This window comes from Vidua macroura, chromosome Z (genome assembly GCF_024509145.1).
Source record: "Vidua macroura isolate BioBank_ID:100142 chromosome Z, ASM2450914v1, whole genome shotgun sequence".
In the NCBI taxonomy this organism is placed as follows: domain Eukaryota; kingdom Metazoa; phylum Chordata; class Aves; order Passeriformes; family Viduidae; genus Vidua; species Vidua macroura.
The window spans coordinates 82,905,909-82,923,765 of NC_071611.1; the positions used below are offsets into that span (position 1 = coordinate 82,905,909).

At 44.4% G+C, this 17,857-nt stretch overlaps 1 protein-coding gene across 2 annotated transcripts in view; it reads left to right on the forward strand.

Annotated features, from left to right (window-relative positions):
* PAX5 (paired box 5) overlaps positions 1-17,857 on the forward strand; it is a 128,356-nt gene that overhangs the window by 33,337 nt on the left and 77,162 nt on the right. For both annotated transcript variants that reach the window (XM_054003084.1, XM_054003083.1), the window contains exon 6: positions 15,258-15,433. In XM_054003084.1, coding sequence (XP_053859059.1) covers positions 15,258-15,433 — 176 coding nt within the window. The remainder of the gene's footprint in view (positions 1-15,257; positions 15,434-17,857) is intronic.

Consider the following 17,857-nt stretch of genomic DNA (forward strand, 5'->3'; position numbering starts at 1 on the left):
GATGAAGGTGCATGTGTGACAATGTGTGTGCTCTCCTGCTGTGCCCCTTCCTCTGCAGCCACTCAAGGGCCCAGTGTGTGTGCACAGCATTGCAGAGCGATGGACAGAAAGGTATAAAGGCTGCCTCTGCATCTACAGAAGTTGTAGATGGGTTTCCTTGGACTTGTCTGTTTTTTCCCTTGATGAACCCATGCACTCTGAGAAGTCAGAGGCAGTGGGCTGCTGGGTTAGGTGTGGTCTGCACCTGAGGGTTCTTCATTCATGGCTAGCATTCTCCTTTTCATCCTGGTTGCATTTCAACTGTGCTTTACCCTTCTTGGTCCCCCTCCAATTCTCAGTGCTGCTGTCAGTCTCTGCCTGCCAGAGATATTTGATTTGATCACTGATGCTCACCTCAAGTCCTCCAGCCCCATTGGTGTAATGTGGTCCCGTTCCCTTTCTCTCTCCCTGCAGGCATGGGCAGAGGTGCTCTAGGATATTGTGATGGGGTGTGTGTTTGCTTGTGAAGTGTGATGCTTTGGGGTCTTGTGCCAGAGGTCTCCATTGATTCTGGAAGGTCACACAGTGAGAGCATGATGTCTAACACATTGCTTTGGTGCAGGTGCCAGCAGGTCCCATGTCTTGGTTAGGCTTTCCCCAGGTCAGAGGAGACCAGGTGCTGCCTGGGTAGTGGGTGTGCACAGGTGCAGCCCCCATCCCCATGACAAAGTAAGGTGAGCCCACCTGCAGCCATTGGATAGGTTCCTGCTCCCAGTGCTCACCATGTGTCCAAACCCACTTGTGCAGCTCTTTGTCATGGGTACAGCTTACAGTCTCTGGCAGCTATGGCCACCTTGTCACCTCCTGAGACAAAACTGTCAGAGAGCAGCACCCTGAACTAACAAGGGTCTCTGACAGTGGGACAAGCAGAAATCTGCATCATCAAAATGATGAGCAACTTGGGACAGGAGGTGGCAGTGGCAGGAAGGGGTGGGCACACTCTGTGAGATCCGAAACCCATTCATCTGGTGGGTACTGGAAGCTGTTAAAAACAAATCATCAATGGAAATACCAGATACAATTGCATTGAAATGGCACAGGTCTGAGGAGTCCTGATGGGCTGGCGATAGTCGGCTGAAACAAATTGCCCACTGCTGTGATACCTCAGCTCCCAATAACAGAGGGCAAATGGCCTTCCAGGGGGAGATATAGATTTTCCTTTGAGATATGGAAAGGGAAATAAACTAAATTATGTTTGAACATAGGGTTCTCTGGTTCTCTCTCCCTCCCTCTCTCTCTCTCTCTAAGAAAAAAGAAGGGGAAAGAGAAAGAGAGACAGAAAGCAAGAAAGAAAAGAAAGAAAGAAAGAAAGAGAGAGAGAGAGAGAAAGAAAATGAGCAAAAAGAGACATAAAATAAGCTTCAGCAGGCATTTGCAATTTAATTGATATTTGGCGGCAGGAAGCCAATCAGTATAAGTAAATTGACGTTATAAGATAAAAATAATCGCCTAATGGCATGCCTTCCCCCACGGCTGTGGCAGGCCAAATAAATATGGTATCGCGTGTCAGAGCAGCGTGGTGGCCGCTCCTGGGCACAGCCGCCGGCAGGGCTCAGCGCAGGCTGCGGATCATTTTTATGGCATCTGTCTCTGCTCCCTGAGAGCAGGCAATGAGGGGTTGCACATTGATTGCTGCTCCAGCCAACAGCGGCTGAGGGAAAGGCTGTAATTAATGGCTTTATTTGCTGGAGCACTGCTGAGAACAATTGAGTGTGTTATGGTAACAACTGGTGCCCACATTCCAGTGGCAAAAGAAGGTGCTGGAGCTGGTGAGTAGCCCTGGTGCACAGGCTGCCTTCCTGAGAGTCAGGCACAGGGCGTGACAGCAGACGGGATTGGACGGTGTTTGAGGGGCTTGGCTGGTGCAGGTGGGTGTCTGGGGAATGATGCAGGTGTAAGGGGCCAGCAGTGTGCTCCCAGGTAATCCAGTGTTGGTAACAGAGCAGACCCTCAGTCATTCCTTGCCACAATACCTCCAGGGAGAGGAAAATTGGCATGGATGATAGTGGAGGGACCTCTCAGTTTCTACTGGGGGAGTTAGCAGCCTCCCTGTCCAAGCTCCTGGCCACCCTCTTTTGCAGCAGCAGCAGAATCATGTTACAAGCTTTTTTTTTCTCCTCCTTTTCCTTTTCCTTTTCCTTTTCCTTTTCCTTTTCCTTTTCCTTTTCCTTTTCCTTTTCCTTTTCCTTTTCCTTTCTCCTTTTCCTCCTTTTTTCCTTTTCCTTTTTCCTTCTTGTTCCTTTTCCTTTTCCTTTTCCATTTCCTTTTCCCTTTTCCCTTTCCCCTTCCCCTTCCCCTTCCCCTTCCCCTTCCCCTTCCCCCTTCCCCTTCCCCTTCCCCTTCCCTTCCCCTTCCCCTTTCCCCTTTCCTCTTCTTCTTTTCCTTTTCCTTTTCCTTTTCCTTTTCCTTTTCCTTTTCCTTTTCCTTTTCCTTTTCCTTTTCCTTTTCCTTTTCCTTTTCCTTTTCCTTTTCCTTTTCCTTTTCCTTTTCCTTTTCCTTTTCCTTTTCCTTTTCCTTTTTTTTTCTTTTTTCCTTTCTTAAAAAAAGGTCTCTTTCAGAGATTTTTACCTAAAAGTGGAGTAGTGCAATCCAGTATTTTTTGTGAATCCTTTGTTTTGCCATCTGTGCCTTTGGCTGGGGTGTGGGGAAGTGGACATGGTTCTGCATGGTTCTGTGAAGAACATGTGGCTACATGTAAAAATGTTTACGTATACACACATGTATGTATGAAAGGAAGAAACATTTTAGGCAGTGTGCATCCTCAATGTGTTTCCTTCCTTTCTAAAGAGAATAAAGTCAAAACGAGATGGGGAAGTGAAACTCTGAAGAATAATAATGAACCTCTCCTAAAGATCCTGTAAACCTTTCTAAAGGAAAAGTTCTTATCTTTTATATAAATAACAGGAGTACCTGGTGGGTGAGGAGAGCCTGGTGCCCACCGAGGCTTGGTTAGTCCTGAGGACTGATGGCTTATGTATTTTCAAATACTTCTAAGTGTAGATAGATAGATAGATAGATAGATAGATAGATAACAGCACAAAGGTTGATGTCTTCAGATGCACAGAGGGCAGGGTTAGATGGGACACTGGAAAGGAATTCTTCTCTGTGAGGAAGATGAGGCCATGGCACAGGGTACCCAGAGAAGCTGGGCTGCTCTTGGATCCCTGGCAGTGCCCAAGGCCAGGTTGGATGGGGCTTGAAGCAGCCTGGGGCAGTGGAAGGTGGAATGAGATGAACTTTAAGGTCCCTTCCAACCCAAACCAGTTTGGGATTCTGTGACAGGGTGAGAGGAAATAGCCTTCAGCTGTGACTAGTTTAGATTTTATATTAGGAAAAAATTCACAGAAATGGGTGTCAAACATTGGAACAGCCTATCCAGGAGAGTGGTGCAGTTACCATGCCTAGTGGGATTTAAAATATCTGTAGACATGCTGCTTAGGAACATGGACTAGTGGTGGTCTTGGCAGACCTGGGTAAATGGCTGGTCTTGACAATCTTAGAAGACTTTTCCAATGCAATTGAATTTGTGATTCTGTGATTCCATATAAACTGACTAATTTCTATTTAAGCATTGAAATGATTTTGAACTGGAAAACGAAAATAAATTTCATTTTAAAGTCTCTGGATGGGGTCTATCCACATGTTAAATATTTTCCCCAGTAGGGCTTTGTGTCACACAGATCTTCAGAAATAATGTCTGCTTGAAAACAAGATTCAGTTTCAGTTTACAAGTGCTTTTCTATTGAATTAAAAAACTTGAAAATTTCCCCATCACTGCAGCTTGGCAGTGCAGTGAGAGTCCTGCCCTTGGCTTCTGCAGCAAACACAGAGAGACAAGACTTTGCCACGTCAGGTGTTCACTCTCAGACCACCATCACTGAGTCATGGAAACCACTGGTTTGCAACATCTGGCTGTTGGGAGCAGAGGAAAAATTGGATACAGTGGTCTTCCAAAATTATTTTCTGAGATCTAGCCATCTCTCTCTCTTTCTCTCTCTCTCTCCCCATATATTTATATATACAGAAAATTAAATAAGTTAAAAAATTATGTATATATATAATTATTATTATTATTCTTTTCCCTGAGCAGTTATCTCATTAGATGAAATGGAAATAAGTGAGATTAAAAAAACTGGCACAGAGGTCAGCCTCACCTGCTGGTGTGGTGAGGATGTTCCTGGAGTCTTTGTCTCAACTGAAGCTGTGGGAACAAGCTCTCCAGCTCAAGAGATCTTTGCAAGAATTTCTGTGATGTGGCTCAAAAAATGATCCCCTCAACCCCTTGCTGAATGAAATCAGGTTTTGAAATAACACAAATACATGCAGGGAGATTCACCCACACGTGCCTAATAAAGGCTTCTGTGTGATAAGCACATCATCAGGGGAGTTGTACTGTAGATTGCTAAGTTTACTGCAGAATAAATTATTAATGTTTGGGTGACACTAATTAATTACAGCAATTAGAAAAGGGCTACACTGTTTTTCCTTAAAAGTAAAATCTTGGCTGTTTAATTTTGTTAGTTTCCAGTATATCAGAACATTTATGGCAGAACCATGAAATACAAGCATATACAGAGGCATGTTTTTGTTGGGTCACCATCTACCTTTTTCATGTAGAATCCTAGAACACCAGGCTGGAAGGGGCCTCAAGCACTGTCTGGTCCAACCTTTATTGGCAAAAGCATGGCCTAGACAAGACAGTCCAATACCCTGCCCAGCCAAATCCTAGAAGTGCCAGCATTGAGGAATCCCTGTGGAGATAATTCCAGTGGCTGCTTGCTCTCATTGCAAATAATTTTCTCTGTGTGTCCAACTGGAATCTCCCCAGGACTCACTTGTACCCATTACCCCATACCTTTTCCACATGACTCCTTGTGAAAAAGGGAGTCTCCATCTTCTTTGTAGGCACACTTCTATGAGTGGAACATCACAATAGGGTCTCCTCTAAGCCTTCTTTTCTTAAGGCTGAGCAAACTCAGACCACTCAGCCTTTGCTCATATGGCAGCTACCCAGCCCTTGGTTCATCTCTGTGGTCCTTCTCTGGCCTCTCCAGCGTGTCCACATCTGTTTGGCACAGTGGTGTCCAAAACTGAGCACAGCATTCCAGATACTGAGTACAGTGTGGCAATGACTTCTCTGTCTCTGTTGGCAACACCTTTGCTGATGCAGCCCAGCATTCTGTTGGGCCACAGCAGCGCACTGGTCATTCTCACTGGGTTTGGTGTCCACCAGCACCCTCAGGGTCCCTTCAACAGACCTGCTTCCCAGCCAGGCTGATCCAACCTTGTGATGCACCCCTGGATTATGTTTTCTCAAGTGCCAGACTTTGCATTTGTCTTTGCTGAATTTCAGAAGGCTGCTGTGAGCCCACTTTTCCATCCTGTCACTTTCTCCAGGAGGAGGTTCTGGGAAACCATGTCAAAAACCTCAAAGACATTGGGAGAGAAAGTGTCCACCCCTCATCCCACCAAATTTTGCTCTGCACGCCCCATTCATTCACAGCATCTTTTGTGCCAGCTGACAGGATCTTCCAAACTGCAGCGGTGAGAGCTGGGGTGGTGACAGCAGCATTATACCCTCACTCCTTGAGGTGGGTGCTGAGGTTGGAGGGTGCCAGAGTCTGCCCAGCACAGGGTGGGTGCAGCTCTGGGGACCTCCCATCAGGGACAATCCCTTGGGCACTGCTGGTGACCTCCCTGACTCTGGGAGCTGCCAGACCATGCCATAAGCAGCAGACTGCATGGTGGTGACTTGGGCATTCTCCAGTTTATGGTCACCATGGCAGAGCATGTCTATGTTCAGGTAGACAGGAAATGAAGCCAAAGAGTAGTAGTAGCTCCTAGGTGTAAGAAGTACACAGAAATTTAAGTGTTAAAACCACATTACGCAGCTGTGGAGGATATTTAAAGCATAATTTCTCCCAGCGAATGTATGCAATTAAAACATATAAAAATATCATTACACTTGCACTTTGTGTTACTTGTAAAAATCTGTAGCTGTATATTACATTTTATAATGGTGTTTTTTTTTTTTTTTCCCTGTGTATTGCATTACAGCTGCAAACCATTATGGTGGTGTCATCTGTGGTATTGGTTCATTCTTTGTGTCAACATTTGAAGGCTTGAGACCACTGTTTGTTATTTTGTACAATCAGGTGGTATCTCATTTACACACAAGAAAAGAATGCAGGTATTAAGAACTCTTTATTAGTGGTCTTTGTGGATAATTGCACAGGAAATGTGCAAGGACACCCTTCATTTGTGAGACAGTGCAGAGCACCACTGCTGCAGAGTAAGCTGCATCTTCCATGGACTTTTTCTCTCCTTTGCTTTTAGAAATAACAGCCTCATCATATATTGGTGGTACTGCCTCAATGTTCTGCTAAGAATTTACATTTTAGGAGGAGTAGCATTGCTGTTTGGAAGTCCTCTGCATTTCTTAGGTGCTTTGCTTGAAGGCTTCCCACCTCCAGCAGAGCTTGCTGGGACGCAGCAGAGCTCATTGTCCAGAGCTGGTCACGGTTTGTGCAGACCCCATCGGGCTGCCTGTCCTACCACCACTTTTCCTTTGGCTGTCAAATTTCTGTCTCCTAGTGTTTTTCAGACTGTAAATTCTCTCCTGCTTGTTTGAAACAAGAGGCTGTTGTAGCATTTCCAAACCTACATAGAGCACAGTTTCATCTGCAACCTGCGTTAGTCCTTGTCATCCAGGCACACATAGAAATTATATTTTTGAATAAGTTATGAAAAGAAATACTATGACATGGTATGGAAGTAGGTATAAACTATGTTAAAATTGCTTCAATAAGCTTTTAACAACCTTTCAAAAATGCCCTTTGAGCTGGGAGTACATGATATAAAGCACATGTCTCTAAAGCTGAACAGAGCTTACAAAAATGGATTAGGAAAAGAATCAGTTTCACATAATCATTTTAAAGGAACTTGTCATGACATTTTGTGTCTAATTACTGGAGTTACAGCTCACCTTAGTTACTACAGAAATCACAGGAATAGAAGCATGTTTCCACATCACACTGCAGCTGGCCAAGAGGTGCCATGAACCTGGAGGCTTTTCCAGGTGCCCACAGACTCCTGTGGCCCTTGAGCCATGGTGGGATGCATGTTCCCATTCTCTGTGCCAGGTTTGGGGCATCTGCTCTGTTCTTCTCAGCATCTTCCTTCCAACCCTCATCTCTGCACTTCCAAATTTCCACCATGCAGGGGGCTATCACTGACATAATTTTTGCTGTTGTTTAAATATAAATGGTGGCAGAAGAGCAGTCACAAAACTTCCAGTGGTTTCATCAGTCCCTCCAGCCACTGTTCTCAGGTAGACTCCACCACGTGGCAAGGCTGATGTCTATGGGCATCCCTGTGGTTCCTTGAGGATGCTGCATGGAGGCTGAGCTGCCAGGCTAGGGATGGGCAGGACACCAGCACGTGCTGCTCCATGGATTGCTGATGACTGTGTGCCCGGATCCTCGCTGGGGTGGGCACATCTGCACAGCCAGCTGTGCTGGGGTCCTGGAGCACTGCAGGGCTGCACAGCAGTCCAGCTGGCTCTCCTCCACCACCGCAGCAAAGCTCCTTGCTGGAGCTGCTGGGCAGCAAAACAAAGCCAGGCCTGCTGTCAGGTGCTCTGACCTGTGGGAAGTCCCCAACCCAGGAGCACTGTTTGCCCCCAGGTGCAAACTATGCAGGGTGCAGGGCTGTGTCCTGTATGTGCAAGGCTTGAGGCATGAGAAAAGTCCATCCTGATGGTAGTCTGGGCAGGTGCACAAGCAATCCAGCTCCACTCAGTGGCACTATTTGCACAAATGTTTGCTTAGATGTATACGCTGTCAGACTCACAAGCATTAGGGCTGCTGAGGTGTGAGGTCCCACCATATCTTTATTGAATGTGGGATGGTGGAGATTGAAGGTTTTTCCTAGGAGATACATAAAAACTTTTCCATATATGGCTACAGTGAGATTAAAATAACTGTAGGAGGAGGACAGCTATAATCTTGTGGGAAATCTGTTCAATAAATAAAACTCACTTTGTTGGTGAGTCTCATAACCAGCTTTGTTGTGCAGATTTGCAGAAATGCTGTGGGGTGGCATCTCGAGGTGTACTGGCACAGCTCCAGCTCGTATGTCTTGTGGGTCTGACTCCACCTTGTACATGAGGGAGGACTTCAGCTGCCTTACAGAAAAGAGACAAATGTTCTCATGGTGGAGAAGAGCTGCATCACTCATCAGTGAAGGACCAGAAGTGTCTGTCTGGTGATAAAAGTGCTAATCACTGCACTGCTGAGTACTTTAGGAAGAGCAGCACTGACAGGCCAATGACACGGTGCAGCTCCTTTTGTCTTGCTTCTTCCATTGCCCAGAGCCAGTGCAAATCTGGTGCTGGATGTACAGGCACTGGCTAGATTTGCTCTGCAGTGCAGATGGGTGCTGCTGGAAGGAGTGTGGTGTGGTGAGGGCTCACCTCAGGGTGCTACAGGGATGCAGCCTAGTCTGCAAGACTGTGCATGGAGTGAAGGCAGCCTGGGAAGAGCCAGGGACCCTCCAGTTCCTGCTGGCTGGAGTAAAGGCAGCTGGGAGCAAGGTGCAGGGGAATCCAAATGTCTCCAGCAGTGCAGGGGACTCTGCAGGAGCAAAGGGCAGGAGGGAGGCCAGGCTAGTGACAAATGGGATGCAGTCAGCCTGGCTATGCATTTAAATGGCAGATGAAACATCACTGAAGACCCATTGCCACCCAGTGCTAGCCACAGGCATGGTGAACTCTGACCAGCCCTGTGCTTCTGGGGTGTGCAAGTGTGCTGTGTTCAGCTGGGACTGTTCTGGGGACAGTCTGCCTGTGTACTGGTAGTGTGCACCACTTTTGCTGCACATAAGGAATGGAGCCAGATGGCCAACAAACTGTCACTGTCCTTGCTTGTCCAAGCACTTACAAGAGGGCAGTGGGCTTGAGCCATTCAGATTTCTCATGTCCTCACACATCCTGACTGCAAAGTTGGTAGAATACCTGTAAAAACAGAACGTGAAAGTGAGAGTGTTCACCAGTGCTCCCCTGAGTTTTCCCGTGCTTGGAGACAGGACAATGCACTGCTGCTGGCAGATGTGGGTCTCTGTGTCTCCAGAAGGAGCTGAGCTGGTCCAAGTATATCTAACAGGTCAAGGCTTGAAATGAAGAAGCAATAAGCCACTGAAATGGTACTATCACCGAAACATGATTGATCAATTGAATTCTATCAGAGACAGTGGGCAGTGAGATTAACTCAGGCCTGATGGGTTCAATGAGTTAAAGCATGATGTTCATTTCAGCTTCATTTCACCAGTCTTTGCTTGTGAAATTGGTCAATCAATAGAGGTTGAAGATCAGATATATATATATTGGTGACCATCTTATAGGGAATATAATCTAGCGTAGTCAGCTCCTGACTCCGGCTGCCTTCAGTGGGTAATGGAGACAGAGCAGAGACTCTATCAGTGCCACCGAAATGGCCTGATATCGTCTCCAAATGAAAAGTATTTTTGGATCTCTGATGATTTATCATTTTTTCCCCTTCTTTCTCACTTTGATCTACGATAAAACTCATACCTACCTTTGTGAAATATAGTGATTTCTCTTGAAAATATTTGCACAGTGATCAGCTACATACACTTCAAAATATAAAGACCCTTTTTAGTGATATTGTCCTTCAGAAAAAGGAAATAACAGGGCTTAGAAAATTTGAATAGTGTTAATACAAAGATCTCTCTTCACATATGTCATCCTGAAACTAATGCTGTGCTGGGAAGAGCATTCTGAGGCAGCTGTCTGCCAAATGTATACAACCCTGAGAAGGTGGTGTGAAAATTCAGCTTATGTTTTAAACAAAACCTTCCATGTGGTAATTAAACAGAGTCTTTATCTTCTCTGGACTAATTTACAGGCATGCTACAAGAAAACAAATCACCTTTTTGCCTCCTGGTAATATTTCATTTGCTTCATAATGTTTTAAATGTGGTGAATAACATCCTCCCTAATTAGCCTGCATTTCTCTATAAGGTGGAGTAATTAGGTATGATAACAGGTAATGAAGTTGGACAGTACAAATTAGAGGCAGAAATCATGTCCTTTTGCATGTAGGCTGTTCATGGCACTAGCTATGTATTTCCTTGAGTCACCCTGTATAAGTGTATTGCTCAAAAAAAGAAAACAAACAACCTGGAAAACTGAAACCAGTAGATTCCTTTTATCTTCAGAAGAGCACTGCATCAGATGAATCTACCATGGAGGTGCATACCTCATGGTACACCTTTATTATTAATAGCATCAGAAATATTAGACCAGCTGGATTTGCAGTTAGCATCTGTTTCTCAGCTGTTGTCACCTTGCTGACACTCTCAAGTGGAACTGCACCAGGGCAAAGTCTGTCCCATACTATAATACAGTATTTAAACAGAATCACAGAATCATAAAGCACTTTGTGTTGTAACAGACCTTTAAGACCACCTTGTTCCACCCCCTGCCATGGCAGGGACACCTCTCACTGTCCCAGGCTGCTCCAAGCCCTGTCCAACCTGGCCTGGGACACTGCCAGGGATCCAGGGGCAGCCACAGCTGCTCTGGGCACCCTGTGCCAGGGCCTGCCCACCCTCACAGAGAAGAATTTCTTCCTAACATCTAATCTAAATCTCTCTTTTTTCAGTTTAAAACCATTCCCCCTTGTCCTATCACTATCTGAAATTGTGCTGACATCCTTATCAGTATAAAAAAAGGTGGAGCTGAACCATTTCTATATTTCAGTGCTTTTTACTGGTCTTTCTATATTTTGCCTTGTTTTCATACTAAACTTTAAGGTTTTTAAATATGCTTTAGTATTTTCTGAAGATAGCATATTTTGTTCTTCTTATTTTGGTCTGTAGTCTTAGAAATAGTATTATAAATCAAGTGAATTGTCTGGTGAGGGCTGCTAAAATTATGGTTTCCTTGTATTTAGCAATTTCAAACATTCTCCTGGTGTTTCAGAAAGCATGTCATGGATGAGTATCTAACCACAGAAATGCATTAGAAAAATGAGATCTCAATTTATCAAATCCTTTGAACTGATCTTGCTATTTGCTTAGGTCCTCAGAAAATAACTTGCTCTTTATTAACAAAGATGTATTAGTTGCAATGTCCAAGGACAGGTCAGACAGGACTTTAGGCAACCCGAATTGTGGAAGGTGTCCCTGTCCATGGCAGCTGACTGGATCTTGGTGGTATGTAAGGTCCTTTCCAACCCAAACCATGCAGTGATTCCATATTTTTTGGATGATATCCACATCACATGGACAGACCTTTGTCAGCAAGACTGTGTGGATGGTATCTCTTCTCAGAGGCAGACATCTTCTGTCACTAACTCTTCCCAGACTTTTCGTAGGTTGTTCAGACTTTGGCAAGCCACAGAAAATCTTCGCTTGTGTTTGATACCAAGATTATGTCCAAGGCAGGCCAGTTTCTTTAGCAGCATGTCCAGTTTTTGTTGTGAAACACAGATCAGTTTTTCTGGGCAAGTGTGAGCAGAAGGTGTCCATGCATTTCAGAGTGGGAAAGGATTGCATTTTCCCTGTCAAGAAAATGCCTATCAGTGAGAGAACCAGGGAGGACGTTGTTCAGACCCGTCCCCAACATGACAAGACTTCCAGCTGCAGGTTGCAGGTGGGATTGCCCCCCAAGCTGTGTGCATTTGTGGGAAACTGAGTCAGTGTTCTGAGCTGGGTGGGATGCTTGGGAGGGCCTTGACACTGTTTGAACAGGCATGGCATGTGCTGGAGCCCTGTTGCTGGAGGAGTAACATGTGGAGGCTCTCCCTGCAGCACTGTGGCAGGTCTCAATGCATTGCATCTCAATGCATTTCAGCAGAAGTAGCTCAGGAAGTTGTGGGCTAATGGCATCATCTTATCCCATACGCACAGTCTTACAGAGATAAAGGATGAAATGTTTGTTTGGGAAGAATGTAATCTTTTGTACTAAGGAGAGTGTTATATCTGTGCTCTTCACTTGAATTTCTGGAAAGATGCCATTGAATTGGGAACTAACTGTTTTGAAGAATAGGTAGGTATATATGTAGTGCTATTGTCAATAAAACATGTGAATGCAACCCTATGTGGACGCACTGATTATATGAAAAATGTTTTTATCACTCCCTGGAGCCTATGTATAATTAAAATTGTTTCAAACCTTCCAACAGTATTTTAATTATCAAAGATATTCTAGTTAAACAATGTATAATGTTAATGACATTATTTATATAATGTCTAACAGCCAAACACATCCTGAAGACCTTCACGAACTCCTGTCATAAGCAGTGTACAGGAAGTCCTTTAGTTCTACAATGCAATACAGAACTTACTGGCAATTAGTCTGAATTTGGTGCAAATTCCCACAGTGCAAGCTATTCCTTTGCTCACAGGATGCAGAGAGCAGGTGATAGTCACAGTGAGGGAGGCTTGGGTGCTTCCTTTCGTGCAGTGTCAGCCACCTCAGTGGTCCCAGTCCTGTCCAACCCCTGCCCAGGTCCCTCCCTGGCACAAATGCTGCATGCATTATTCCTCATCCCAGGACAGCCTGACTGCACTGTAAAGTGTTTCTTGGAAACTGATCCCATCTCATGTCCTCAGTGGAGGACATGTGGAGATGTTGGCAAACTGGCAGCCCATTCTGGCTGGCAGCATATGTTGTGCTCCCAGCAACATACCAAATGCTGACCTTGAGACCAAACCCCTCCAGAGCCCAATCTCCATGTGATTTCATACTTTCTTTGCAGAGAGAAATACCCTCCTCTGCCTTGTGCTCTGGTGGCAGTGCCTAAGGGTTGTCCTTGCCTCACTGCTCCTTGGACGAAGGGCAGCTAGGATAGATGCACGGATGTGATGGCACAGGCACATGATCATGCCTTTCTTCCTAGACCTCACACTCTGGTCTCTGGGCTGGGAGACCCTTCCCAGCACTATCCTTGTGCCTGTCTCTGGCTGAGGCTGCTGCACCAAGATTTCCTTTCATCGGTCTTCTCTTCTCCAAGGTGTTCACTCCCAAAAATCTGGAGCTGCTCCCCATAATAAAAGTGCTGCTGGTGAAAGGTGGGACTACTGCTCCATTTTCAAACACGAGGATCTCATTATACTTCCAGTCTCTGAATGCACAAACAGTGTACAGACTGTACTGGCATCACCAAGAACAGTTTTCAGGTCATGACTGTCTTCTATCATTTCACTCCCTTTTGTCATCCCCTTTATCCCAAAACTGCATAAAGCTTTAACTTTGATGCCAAATTGTGAATAACAGTTTAACCTGAAATTTAAAGCCAGCATTTCCATGCTCGAGAGACAGGGTCTCCCTGGCCCTGTGATACCATGCAGCTACCAAACAGAATTTTAATTCCATAAGCCATGGTTGACTAAACTCGGCACAGGGTCTATTAGATATTATTTGATTTAGAATAGTTAAAAAAAAATTAAAGATACACGGCTTCCTTGCATCCCTCTGCCCTCTGTACCTTTTCACACTTAGACATCCTACTCGGACCACAGGTTCAGGTTTTTGTTTCCCTTCCTGTGTGGAATAAACTGATCCTTCTGCTTCACAAAAGCCATCATCTACCCTTGACAAAATTGCATGATTTTCTCTGGGAAGGGTATATATGATGCTGTTGTCACTGAGATTGCTGCGCTCAAATTGAGAAGGGAGTTTCCAGCATTAACAGCTAACATCAAATAGCTGTTCAGTATAAGGAGAGTTCGGCTTAAATTCAGCATTAGCAACTGAGGTTGAAAGAGGTATTTCCCTGTGTTAGTCCCCCAGTCTGAGAACTCTGCCTTAAAGAAGCCTCACTTTCTGGACAGACAGCATTTTCAGAAAAATCCATCTGTGCTGAAGGATGATCTTAAATCAATAGTCCTTTGTAAAAAATCTTGTCCACCAAGCATCCCTTGTATTACTGATGGCCAGCATGTGCTTGTGGTCACAACTGATGTCTACAGCAATGGGCTGTTTTTGTACAGATCACCTCTATCAGATCTCCTCTATACTTACAACGAAAAAACTTGATGCAGAATCTGCCAGAGGAGGTCCAGGTGATGTTATTCCTCTGCAGACTTCTTGGACTGTAGGCAACTGCAGCACTCATGGAAATCTTGCTGTTAAGGATGCATTTAAATTCTGCTGCTCAGAACTACTCTGGCAGCTAGATGCTATTTTTAAAACATTTCCTCCCTCTGTCTAGTTCAATGTTGCCATCTGGAGAAGAAATCTGATATTTACTGTTGTTCTTGGAGTTCCACCTCCTGGAGTCCTGGGAATACTGCATATCTCAGTTTTCTGTGCATAAAATACATATTTCCAGCACTGACAGGTGAAGGAAAAATAGGAAACCACTGTGAATCTTCAAAAAGCAAATTGCAACAAGTCCCTGTATTCAAGAGTCTTTTCAGACTGCCAATCACACATTTTTCAAACTTGTTTCATGGCTTTTCAGCCATGTTCAGTCACTTATGACTCCTGCTAAAAATCTCTGCCAAAGGAGAGAAGGAGGAAAATGTGCTTTGGAGCCCAGGTTTGAGCCCTGCCAGCAAGCTGGAGAAATACAAAGTGAATTGGAGCATCAGGAGTGCATCTTGGGCTGGGCCTTGCTGAGGACGTGGCAGTGGTAACTCAGCACAGGGATTCCCCACCTTAGTACAATGCAGACTGTGTTAGTGCTGCTGATAGTGATTCACAGAGAGTCCATGCCAGAGCTCAGAGTTCAGCATGGGATGGAGTTGAGCAGGACCTGCAGGTAACACAGGAGGGGGACAGAGTGTGTGGGTGGTGACTGGACAAAGCATTCTGCTGGAGTTGACCCAAGCTGACCCAAGTTGACTGTGACTGTCATCATCAGGCCATCTACTTATCCTCTGTGTTCTCTTACATACTGACCATGAACCAGACAGCTTCCCAGGTGGCACAGTAAAAGTGAAGCAGGCAAAAATGTAACTGTTATCCTGTATCCTGCCTTTAAATAATGTGTGAAGTTGTTGACGGGTTAAGGGTTGCCTGTAATGCAAGACTGTACAGTGTGTTTTCCAGCAAACTGTAACCTCTCAAAAAGTCTTCATTACTTCACCATACTGGTACCTACATCTGTTTAAGGGATAAAATAAGACACTCTACTGTAGGTCACATCATGAGACTACTAATTTTTCCTCTTCTCTCTCCTCTTTGAAAGGTATTCAGGAATCTCCAGTACCAAATGGCCATTCTCTACCGAGCAGAGATTTTCTTCGGAAACAGATGCGAGGAGACCTTTTCACCCAGCAGCAGCTGGAAGTGTTGGATCGCGTCTTTGAGAGACAACATTATTCTGACATTTTCACAACAACTGAGCCCATCAAACCAGAGCAGGTACTATTGCAAATATTTCCTGTGTTCCTGATATGCTTTCCATGGCAGAGATCTGTTTGGTGTACATGACCAAAGGCTTTTCAGTTTCAGTTGACAAATATGGAGACACGTCTTGTCAAGCTCCTTTCAGCCAAGTCCATGTTAGCTGTTAAAGCCTATTAGAAAATTAAGGTAAACACTCGTTGTGCAAAGATCAGCAAGTGTTTGGCTTTGAAATTACACCTGATCTGGACCAGTTGCATCAAAAGAATCTTTAAGGAGCACCACAGCTTCTGATGTTTTTGTTAGATCAAAAAGCAGGCAATGCAGGTAACAAGGAGAAGACTTGCAAAATCCAATGCCTAATTTTGGTTCACAGTGAGCATGATTGTGGACACAAATCAGATTTTTGTATGCAGAAATGGCTTATTAGACATGTAACTGGTCATTTGCTACAGCACCCGATTAGTATGTGAAGGAAAATTAATTGCACCTATGGATCTACTGTGTGTTTGAGGAGTACTTGGCACTAATATTTTGGAAAATTTCCATTTTTGCAGGCATAGTATAGAAGCACATGAAAAAACTGATTAGCTATGTCTCTCTGTGTTCTTCTTCTTAGGTGGCAGTATTTAATTTAGCTGCTGAGAAGGAGGTAGAAATTAATATATTGCTGTCAGCACCGATATTGGTCTAGCTTGCTACTTAATGATGTATTCAGCCATTAATCTTCGGTGTTCTTAATATCAGACATGCTTTTTAGCAAGGTGGATGGACTTTTCTAACACTGATTCCCCTTGGAAGGATCTATACATTTGAGGGCCATTGGAGATGCTCTCATGGCTGCCTACTACTATTGTGGCTTCAGTTAAGGAATGTGTATACTTTTTTTATTTTTTTTTAAATGACTTACTTTTGCTGAAAATGCTACAGCAGAGTAGGAATTCCTCATGCCTTTAAGTTCATCTGTCATTATTTGTTCCGTTCATAGAGACATTTGCTTTTCACCATCCTGATTTTTTTTGTATTTTCCTGATTTGTGTGTGCTGCGGAACTCTGCAGATCTGAAGCTGGAAAGAGATGGAAAGGGACACCATCAGTGTCTCTGGAAGGTGAAGTGGCCTTCACGTGCCACTAGATGGTGGTTATCCCATCCAAACCCGGTGATGCTGGAGAGGGCAGGCACCGTGCCCAAGGCTATGGCAAATCTGTTCAGCACTGGTCACCTAGGAGCTGCGTCTTGTTAGATCTGTTCCTGCAAAATCTTTATAGGCCAAAACAGTCACTGCTGTGAGCAGTGACGGGAGGAGCCTTTGATTTGTTTTTCTGGTCTGGAGCCTCTTAGTCATGGCCAGCTGTAGCTCATGGGAGACAGTCTAGCAGTCAGTGAACATTTATTCAGAGATAAACTTTTACTGGTTTTATAGGAAGAATGGGAGATTTGAATAAGGATATTGCTGACGTTATCCCAATTATCAAATATGGGATATTTGTATTTGCTCTTGATGGAGAAACGATCTCCCAGGGCCACATAAGGAGTTTTGACTAGAATGGCTCTAAGCAGCCAGATTATTAAAATAGGAGATATGATGATATTAATATGATGAACAGGACACTCCTTGGATGCTCTGGGAAGTCATGTAAGATGCTGAGAAATCTGGCATTATGAGGTTCAAAATGTACTTTGCAGAAGCACATTACTTGGCTTTTTTACCTGTAATTACAAAAGAAATTTTTAGTTGTTTGTTTTCATATAGTTTAGAATATGGTCTTTGCTTGTGGAAGGCTGGACCATGGTAAAGGGCTTGTGGTTACTTGGGGTCAGCTTCTGCTTTTTGATGGTGTATGAAGGGGAACTTTCAACATGACCAGATGTGAACTGTATGACTTGTAGAGGTTTACAAAGACACCGTGTGAACCCCAATCCTTACAGAAACAGTCTTGTCTCACCTCCTTGGTGAGTCAAGCAAAGCTGTCATGATGAGCAACCAAAATGGAGAAGCTGTCTGCATCAATTAGTAAGACCAAAGAAATCAATGAGAAATCAAATACTAAGGATATTAATGACATACCTTGGAAAACCAGAGTTGTCCCTGGATTAGATTGTTCTAGTAAAGCAAGATCTGCTGGTGACATTTGTCTGTCCAAAGTGCTGCTGGACCCCAAAGTGGTGTTTTAGGAGCTAAGTCAATGGTGGATGTATGGAGCTTTAAGCTCTTTCTGTAGAGAAAAATATGGAAAAGATACTCCTTCCCATGAAGACAAGATGTGGGAAGAAGACTGGTATGAGCTGCTGACTGTTTATCCATTTTATTAGAAGTGTGATCCTGCAGCAGCCAGCTGAACATCACTAATTTTGCTTCGACACAAAAACTTACTGGTGTGCCAGTACTATTCAGCTGGGGAGGGCTGCAGGTATTTTATTGGAATAATTGTTACTCTATA